The following is a 10,697-nucleotide window of genomic DNA, read 5'->3' as shown; positions in this document are numbered from 1 at the left end:
TCGTTTCACAACAGACAAATGACAATCGTGGAACGTCTGAGATAACTCTTTCTAGGCCAGTAGAATTAAACACAAAAATGAATTAAATCGGAAATAATTCCTACAAAAGATTTTAGTGCTTTAATGGCTTCATTAGTTGCCCATAAAGACTCTCCTAGGTTTTCGACTTCGACGGAGTTGTGCTTAAGTGGTGGGGGCCCCCGAAAGGGGCGTTTTTACGGTTTTCCGGTTATACCGCGTAAAGGGCTTACCCTATCGAAAAGTGGTCTTCCTGACGGTTGAAGGGCATTTAATCCTGCATTAAATAAGACCAAATGCATATGTTTTGAGCAAACCGTTCTCGTGCAAATGTTCGGCAAAGAAGAAAATATGTGTATAATTAATGACCCTCTCCACGTTCAATGGATCGTTACCCGCAGGCTTCCAAGTCTTGAAAAGGAGTGCCTCAACCAGTGTAACCCTATCAAGGCTTACGAGCTGGATGCGCCTGTCCTTGTTTGTCCCAGCCGTTCCTTAACTGCGGTTGCTGCACCTCTTCCTGGCACTCACCTGAACGACTCTGTGTTACCTACTGTGGCTGCCCCTCTTTCTTGTATCCTCCTGCACGACTACGTTGCCTAGCCGTATGCCTGGTCTAAGGTTCGACGCACAAAAATCAACAACAAAAAGTTCATATTAAAACGCTGAAGAGTTTTTTGTTTGTTTGTTTGAACGCGCTAATCTCAAGAATTACTAGTTTGATTGAAATAATTATTTTTGTGTTGAATAGCTCATAAATTAAGGAAGGCTATAGAATATATACAATCACTCTACGACTAATAGAGGCGAAGCAGTAAAGAAAAATGTTGCAAGCACGGAAAACAGTATTTAAACTATTTTCACGCGTACGAAGTTGATTTTGTGACGTCGAACCTTGGACCAGGCATATGGCTAAGCAATGCAATCGTACAGGAGGGTACAAGGAAGAGGTGCAGCCACATTAGGTAACACAGAGTCGTTCAGGAGAGTGCCAGGAAGAGGTGCAGCTACCGCAGTTAAGGAACGGCTGGGACGAACAAGGATTAACGAATCCAACTCGTGAGCCTTCACAGGGATACGCTGGTTATGGCGACCCTTTACAAGGCTTGGGAGCCTACGGGTGACGAGCTATTGGACGTGGAGAGGGTCATAAATTATACACATATTTTCTACTTTGTCGAACATTTGCACGAGAACGGTTTGTCCAAAACATATGAATTTGGTCTTATTTAATGCAGGATTAAATGCCCTTTAACCGTCAGGAAGACCACTTTTCGATAGGGTAAGTCCTTTACGCGGTATAACCGGAAAACCTAAAAAGCGCCCCTTTCGGGGGCCCCCACCACTTAAGCACAACTCCGTCGAAGTCGAAAACCTAGGAGAGTCTTAATGGGCAACCAATGAAGCCATTAAAGCAATAAAATCTTTTGTAGGAATTATTTCCGATTTAAAAGCTAATTCTACTGGCCTATTCGTTATTTTGACTATGTGCACTATTTAAAAATATCTTGAACTGTTTAGTTTTCAAACAGTAACTCAAATAGGTAAAAGTTTCATTTTTTCGGTTGGTTTATTTATTTTGATTTTTTTTATTTAGACAACATTCCGAGGAATTGCATGTTTTCTTTTCTTGACATTAACACTTCTCAACCACTGCAATGAATGCAGATTTGTTTGTGAATTTCTTTTTAAGATAATAAAAAGACTTAGTTAACAACGAAAGTAAAATTTAAATAAGTAGGGCCGAAATAAATACACAAATATCATCGTATGTAAATGTTTATTAAAAAAATCATATTTGAGATAGCAAATTAATTGATCGGTAAATTATTTATACAATATATAAATGAATACCCATTCGTACTTCCGTTACTCGTATGATTATATTATAAAATGACACATGACAAAGGAACTATTGTATGTAGACTCGAGTGTTTCATGACCCTTTACAATATGTATTAATTTACCAATATGGCTAACATATTCCTTTTATATATATAACTTAGTAACTATTTCACATAACATTGCGTTAACATACCTACACTAACTCCATTCATAATAGTATTATTTGGTAGATTACTTGAAAAATAGATACGCCTCATTGGAGTTTTCAATCCTTTTATTGACATTCTGTTCATGTCTGTATTTAATAAAAATAAAATCGTACATCTGAATCTGGGAAATTCATTGAAGATAAACTCGCTCAAAATTAGTTTCACGAGACGCCTACACGAATATACCATTTTTACTAAAAACAAAACGATCATTAACATTAATCTCACTTAAATTAATTAATAAATCAAATCTGTATCTTAATGTAATTGTTGAAATAATCAATAATAATAACATACAAGTTAAAACATCTTGGCAACATTCACAAAATGTCAAATAGTCTGGATACTCCATAATAAAATCAACAAAACTTATGTCAAAGTAAGTTACAATGGACTAAGGCGATCTATTTACGCTTTACACATAAATAAACGGCGATATTAATATGTACATTGCACAAACGGATCTCGTGTACCTAGTGAACTTAGTACGGTATATTTATTTTAGCTTCTTATTTAGCACTACATAGGAAGCATATTCGGTTACAGATACCATCAGCCAGGTAATTAATCTACTTAATTCACACTTCGATATTTTGGTGAAATATGAGATATAATAATAGTAATCGCAGCATATTCAATAGTATATTAAACTAAAACTATTCATATAGATAGTTAATATTTTGTCTTTGCGGTTATTTTTATTACTTACAAAAAACAACAAAAATAAACTTATCAGAATGGATTCTTAAACTTAATTGTAATAAATCTGTTTTCTATATTTCGGTTGCGACGTAAATTAATAATAAACATAAGACAGGAAACTGGAAACATAATAACATAAATAGGTTAAACTATGTATTCAAAATGCTTCATGATAGTAAAATAAATATACGTCCAAATACAGTGTCATTAGAATGCATAAGATTATTATTGGATTAAATATGTACGATTGGTGTATATTTACTAATCCTATAACAAGATATTTTAAAGAGGTACATACTATATTTTACAACCGTTACACAGATAAATTCAAAACTTTTCAATTATGAAGTTCAATATGAGTAATATTTTGTATACAAGCTATTATATTTCATTTATTTGTGATTATAAGAGTATATTCGGAATAACATGCATTTAGTTCTTATTATAAGAATAATTTCAGGTGTATTGCATAATTCAATTAAATATACTTATATTAAAACAGTTTGTTGCTTTCTCGCCGTAAACGTAATATGTAATAAAATATTTTTTCATTTCGTCGGAAGTAAATTCTTTGGAAGTATTTTACTGAGAGTATGTAGTATTGATCAGGTATGGAGAAGTATGGAATATAATTTATACTTACCTATGGAACGTAAACTACATATTCAAGGCTTTTAAATGATAATTAATACGTGTATGAACAATTTTAGAACGTATTGACAAAATATTATAAGCTAGCTAGATAATTATTTTAATTATAGATAATTTTTGATAGTGATAGAATAATAGCGCATCGAAAGCCTGTACTATAATTGAATAAATAATGGATTATTTAGCTAAAATAATATACAAATTTCAGTTAAATCGAAATAAGCCAATTATTTATATTCATTTATTAATGTTATACAATCACTATAAGAAATTATTATACCATAGCATAGGACTGTATTTTTATTGAACTATTGCTAATCAATTGATGGCAAATATTTTGTTTAAATCCGATAATTATGTTAAGTCAATAGTAATACAATTACTTCAGATAATAATGTCTATGCCTTGGTTCTAAATTGTATTAATAGCTAGACAGCATTTCTGGCGTGATTCACTAATGTATCGCGGTTTCTCTTATCTATGGCTAAGGCAATCAGTCTAGTTACTTATTGGCAGTGTGTACGGATATTGGTGAATATTGACTGACCATAAACAACAAAATCACCTCTTAGTCTTCATTTTTCTCTGTCTCTGCTCTCAAAACTTTTGTTTCTTCATAGAGCTTGTATGGAAGTTTGTATTGATTTTTTAAGTCCACTGATGGATTGATTAATTAATTCAAATTGAAGTTTTCTGATTAGAACAAGGGAGAGATTTTCCTTGTGTGTAAAATAAAGTATTAAAACACCATTTAATTTAAACAGTATTGTCTCTTTTCATCTGATATTAATACTTGACAGAAAGTGTCAAAGTATTTAATAAATAAAATGGACTCAAGCCACAATTTTCAGCATGGCTGGCCACCACCAAGTCTACAAATGACCTGGATTGCTCGATCTAATAAATCATAATTAAAACCACATCGCTGTATTCGGTTACTAGCGACAGATATGACAGTAACATAATACATTTCATTCTGGACAGAAACACGTATGATTTTCTTCGTGTACAAACAAGTAGAACACAAGGAGTAATCTACTTTGAAAACTGGAGATTAAAGGTTATTTTTGTTCATTATGTCTTGTTGCTATGGCCAACAATGTTCCCGTCATAAACTGAAGTTTTATCTGACCAGGTATTCGACCGTTTTGGTTACATGCTTGTAATAAGCTCTTTTTGTCATACAAATTCTGATTGCACTGGCAATTAAAAATATTTAATGAATAGGTCAAACCATTCAGACTTTTTGTTTCATTGAAAACACTGTGGAATTGCAATGAGCGAGGTTCATGTTAGAGTAGGCACACACCGTTGATTTTTAGTTGGCCGATAGTTGTGCCCGATTTTAAATTGTATGAAGAATCGGCCAAATCGAATCGGCGTAGTGTGCGCACTCCCATACATGCCCATACTGATCAACTGCCCGACTAAACTATCGGCCGACTAAAAATTAAAGGTGTGCGCCTACTCTTAGCTGGATACACTACAGGACAAAATGACCTAAGCGTGACGGTGCAATTTCGCTTTGTGCCCTGCAAATTGAGGAATATCAACAGTACATCAAACTTTGTCACGAAGTCAAGATTTTTCATCAAACTTTAGCAAAATATTTGGCAATCAATTCGTCCTGTAGTGTAACCACAGCTTTAAATTAATATTCGACAACGAGCGAACATTACAATGCACTATTTGTATTTATTATCTATTTTAGCAAATTGAGTAAATTGACTGATTTGCATCTTATATTTACTGAACACTACTGCAGAATTATCGAACAACTATGATGTATGCGAGGATTACACCTATTGATTCTGTGATATGTCTAATCTAGCCGAGGTATACATTGTTTAGGTGCTGTCTTTTATGTTTTTGCGTTCCCGTTGCATAATAATATCGTTATGCAATTGCTATATTATGCTATTTACTAATCTAAAAGTTACATCTTAGTGATCCTAGCCATAGTACTGATGGATAATTTGGTGGTATCATGGGCAAATCTCACATCGATCGGAGTTGCATAACATTGTAAAAGATAGCATAGCATGAAGCCAAATTACGACTACCCGAATAGCAACATCATTACTAATTTAAATGACTTATTAAGTAGAATAATCGTTAAAAAAGGTAATGTATATATTTATTAAATGTCACCAATTTGAACTGGTTTATGATTGCGGTTAACGACCGCATCGACCGGTTGCTCTTGGCAATTTACCCCCAATTTTTGTATAGGCACATGTTAAATTGTTCATAAAATTAAGTTCTTTATCATATTTCTCGCACATCTCACGTAATCAATCATCTTTTTATAAGGCGCATATTGTAAAATTAAAATTATTATTGAGGATTACAAAAGAAAGCAGTCGATGCGTCCCGACGAGTCAATAACTACCAAATATTTCAGCCGTAAACATCTTAAAACGTTCAGTAGAAACCGACCGTCAATAATTCACCTAACTATGCACAACGGTTTGTAACAACAACTTAATGCTAAAGTATATCATAAGGCATATTCATCATTCAAATATTATATCAATCCACACTAGTCCGTGTATATTTAACTAGAGCGTTCCAACGAGTGCTAAATTTTAAGTTCCAATATGTTTACTAACCTGCATAGATTATCTAGCGATTACAGACATAAGAGATTACGAGTCGATCTAGCTGGAAGATGGCGGTCGTCCACCAAAGAGGCGTCCACAACCTTCCTCTTCCATAGACAAACCCGAGATGAGGGTAAACTAACTGGCATTATTTAGTACACGACACCATGAGGTAGCCTGAAGTTACAATAAAAGTACTTAAAACGAAGATTTATTTTTCTCCTAAAAGATACGACGATATAATACTGCTAAGCCTATTTTAAATTACACGCCGTCGCAACGACACCGGGGTTCGTTAAAAAAACTACATGCAAAAATAAAGACTTCGCTACTTAGTCCTAAGTTTGAATGAGAGCACAATTCGCTAGGGTGCGCGGGCGGCAGCGGCGGCCCATTCCATCGCCTCGCTTCCATCCCCAAACACTTAACATTACCTAAAGTATCAACACCTAAAATTAACCAATGACCGGGAATGCCCCGCTATCGTCAAATTTTGATACGACCTCCTAATCTACCCTCTTTTTAGCTTTACATAAATCTACTAAATTAAATCAATCAAAATATATTCCAATATTTAAGGTACCACACAAATATCTGAGCGTTTCGTATAATATAATAATTTATCTCGATTATTATGATTCAATTGCTACATCGTACGTATATCGTTAACCAAAAAATGAATGTTTGATATTAAGATAAACTAACACTTAATAAACCCCAAATCCAAAAGAAATTATTAACTTTCATCTAGTCTGCGTTTGCGCACTTTCCACAAAACGCCAATATCACAGCCAAAATGGCCGCCGCTAGCCGAATCCATTAAGATCTCAATATTTTTTATTATTCAAAATCGGTGCTACGTTTAATTATTAAATATCAAAATGTTTTTTATTAAATATTACGCGAAACAACAATCAAATGGATAGCACGATGATAAATAGAAATAGATATGAATGGTCCAATAAGTTAATACGATTGGCCGTTATATGCTTAGGTTATTTACGATTTTCGAATTAATGTATTAGTTAACAATGACCTCATGTTCTACTGTTAGTTATCTAATTGATACGTCGCAATTTATAAAACTACCACAATGTATCAACACACGTGGAATATTTCGTCACACGTACACAAACGAACGAACATGAATCGAGAACTAATACTAGCGTTACGTTTTCATACTAAATCGCTGTATGTGATACAAAACCGCTACCTTATAACGAATAAATTGTTGTATCAAATGAAGAGGCTGTTATAGTAGCCTTGTTTTTTCGAACGATCGCGAATGTCATAGCTCTCATTCACTCACTTTATGCTACCGAATGAGTGAACGAACGGGAGCTCCTGAAATCATTCGGGAAACAACGAATGAGCCTACAGCGCGTCCAATGAATTGGATCTGTGAGGAACTAAAATCAATGACCAATTCGTGTAGTTGACATTGTTGGTGTTGTTGATTTTAGTTCCTCTAGCGTTCGCGAGGCTATGGTATTGAAACCAAATGTGCTAGTTGAAATCATTCTCCAAATCTATTTTGATTATCTTTTATAACGAAGACTGTTCCTAGATTTGAGTTATCTTTGTATATCCGATACTAGTGTTGAGTTGGGACACATACTTGTCAAATTTCAAACAAGTTCAGACAATGTTTTCAGCACAGCACTATTTACCTATCTAAGACAAGCCGCGGTGACGACTCGATGCGCCCGCGCAAGCGTAACGTAAACTATCAGTCTTAGGACAACCACGTCACATTCTTACCCCCGCTGTAACCGCTAGCCTCTTCAATTTCAACACCCCATTTGATTAATTGATACTACGACATCTAGTGTATCCTGTTTCAAAATGGACGCAGTGTCTGAGGCGCTATTACGAAAAACGATTTAAAAAAATCGATTCTTTCTCTCTCACTCAATTTGGAATACCAATATGAATGAAAGAGAAAAAAGTAGATATCATAAATCATCACACCGGGTCCATAGATTACGATTATGACGAGTTTTACTGAATAAGTAACATGTATTTATAGTTCATGGCTAGTTTTTATAGGAACGAATCTGTTTTTAAATAGTTTATTATGGCTAATGTCTTTATAACATTGTCTTGCTATGGATTGACCATCGCAAGCGTTAATATCTTAGTGGCGTATTTTGAAACATTAGAAATTTGCACAAATAAGATTCAAAATGCAAATATGGACTCTAATGCTTCAGACATACCTACGCATTCTGGTGTTATTAGATGCAAAGTTGCGCTTACGAGGGTCGTATTCAAATGCGGTTAAAGCATGGAAGGCAGTGAGCAATAGGATTACCATCAAATGCAGTTTGACGGGTTTCAATATAACATTCACCGCGGCATAATCGATTTCGCTTTAAATTCATTTCATACGTATTCCGATTCTTTTCGATCGCCCCGAAAATAACAGCCTATTATGATAACGAGTCATCGATAAGCATACGATCAATTTTAGTTAGTATATGCTTTTTATTCGTTAAGCCGATTAAAAGCTGTACGTTTAACTTATATTTGCGAATTATAGAATATTTGTGAACTACGAAATGCTATCGAATTGATTAGAAATGTGTCTATTAGTGTTATTTCATATGACAAATATTTAGACTCGTATTGAGAAATAGCTTCCTTAAATCTTTGGGCGTATTTCATAATACAGGCCAAAGACATAAACGAAATCGAGCTTCAACAAAAAGTAGCAGTAGACAATTGTCACAACGTTATCTCGGAATCGCTCGGTTATTTACTAATATCATCAAATTCGTTAGCATTTCTAGTTTTGTAATAGGCTAAGACCACACTAGTGAGCGCCTGATTTGATAGAACAGAGCACAGAAACTCTCAATTTCAAGCGTCTCTCCTTTTAACGCATTTTTATCGCTTGATTCTGGTGTGAGTAAATTGAACTAAACGGATATTATTAAGTGCTAATAAACTCTATAAGAAGCGCAAAGCCAGCGCATCTCAACTAAAATGTATTCTATTTTCAACCTTACCGCTCATCTAATGTGGTCAAGTCTTAATCCTGCATAATAAATTAATAATCGTTGAAAACTCGACCTTGTTGCCCAGACGGAAGGCTCACAGCGTCTGGGGCGCGTGCTTTGGCAGTTGCCGCTTGAGGCGCCTGCCGACGGGTCGCTGTCAGTTGTTCCTCTCGAAGTTGTGGAAGGCCCAGTTGATGGATGTTGTCCAGGAGTTCTTGACGGCCTCGCTGAACTTTGAACGGAAGTGCTCCATCGCTTTCTCTTCGGAGAGGTCCATTACCTGGATGACAGAATGGGTTTTTTTCGAGGTTTGAAAAGTTTCTGGGGGCGTAGTGTGAGTTTACATCAACCGGATTCGATATATATACTGCGTAAAAAAGTGACATTAAATGTGGCTAGCTAACTACGGGACTATTCCCACCTCTCTTTCCCACCACTGCAACTCCTGTGTAGCCAGGATCTACAGCTTGACCGCCAATAAAAACCCAACCAGAGAAGGTCTAATTTGTCCAGGGGAAAATTAAACTGTCATTGGACCCGCAATGAAATTAATCAGAAGAACATAGGAGGAGTTCGAAGTTAAGCTAGCCATCTAGCGGAAACTTTCAAGAACTAAAATCTTTATATATTTTTTAACGCAGTCGCAGAATGCGTTCGAGGTAAACTCAATACTACGCCCCCTGATCTAATACAGTGTGAGTCACGTTAAAGTGTACATATGAAAATAGATAAAACTAGACCTATTTTTATCGACAAAAAAGAGGTAATTTTTTTTTTTAGATTTTTTTTTAATTTTTTATAGAATTTTTTTTCTTCCAATTACTTATTGTAAAGAAAACGTAATAACTTTTAAACTAAGCGGTATATCCTGATAAAATAAAAACACAAATAATGCTAAATAACAGGCGATACTGAAAAAATACATAAAATACCCAGAAAATGCCAACTAATAATAAAAAAGGAGACTTTTTGAAAAAAATCTGCTTAAAAATTCGTATTTTTTTGGTTATTTGATAAATTTCTCAAAAAAATGCCCCTATAACAGGTGGTTTTTATTACTTTGTATTATTCTCTATCGTATTATCTTTGTAAAACCAAAAATCGCATGTCTCTATCCCTATCAAAACATTTGCTATGATCGTTTGAACAAAGGCCTGCCACAACATTATTCTCCGCTACAGGTAGAGACAATTTTAATTTTAACTAAAATGCTTATTTTACTTCGAAATCTTTTGTTTTTATTGAAATCTAACTTGTCTTTATCAAAATTACAAATCTAGAGAAATTTTCATTTTCGTTATTAACGAAGCGTTGAATGGCGCGCCCGGAGAGGCTTAGTTCAAACAATCATTGCAAACGTTGTGATAGGGATAGGGACATGCGATTTTTGGTTTTACGAAGGTAATACGATAGAGAATAATACAAAGTAATAAAAACCACCGGTTATAGGGGCATTTTTTGGAGAAATTTATCAAATAACCAAAAAAACACGAATTTTTAAGCACATTTTTTTCAAAAAGTATCATTTTTTATTATTTGTTGGCCTTTTTTGTGTACTTTATGTATTTTTTTAGTATTGCCTGTTATTTAGCATTATTACTGTTTTTATTTTATCAGGATATACCGCTTAGTTTAAAAGTTATTACGTTTTCTTTACAATAGGTAAT

At 34.5% G+C, this 10,697-nt stretch overlaps 1 protein-coding gene across 1 annotated transcript in view; it reads right to left on the bottom strand.

Moving 5' to 3' along the window:
- Nucleotides 1-1,781: 1,781 nt before the first annotated feature.
- LOC135071685 (phosphatidylinositol 4,5-bisphosphate 3-kinase catalytic subunit delta isoform) overlaps nucleotides 1,782-10,697 on the bottom strand; it is a 28,005-nt gene continuing 19,089 nt past the window's right edge. Inside the window, exon 19 of the mRNA XM_063965463.1 lies at nucleotides 1,782-9,310. Coding sequence (XP_063821533.1) covers nucleotides 9,188-9,310 — 123 coding nt within the window. The 3' untranslated portion in view covers nucleotides 1,782-9,187. The remainder of the gene's footprint in view (nucleotides 9,311-10,697) is intronic.

Source organism: Ostrinia nubilalis, chromosome 5 (genome assembly GCF_963855985.1).
Source record: "Ostrinia nubilalis chromosome 5, ilOstNubi1.1, whole genome shotgun sequence".
In the NCBI taxonomy this organism is placed as follows: domain Eukaryota; kingdom Metazoa; phylum Arthropoda; class Insecta; order Lepidoptera; family Crambidae; genus Ostrinia; species Ostrinia nubilalis.
Note: the sequence above shows the minus strand (reverse complement) of the source record. Positions and strands in the feature narration are given on the sequence as shown.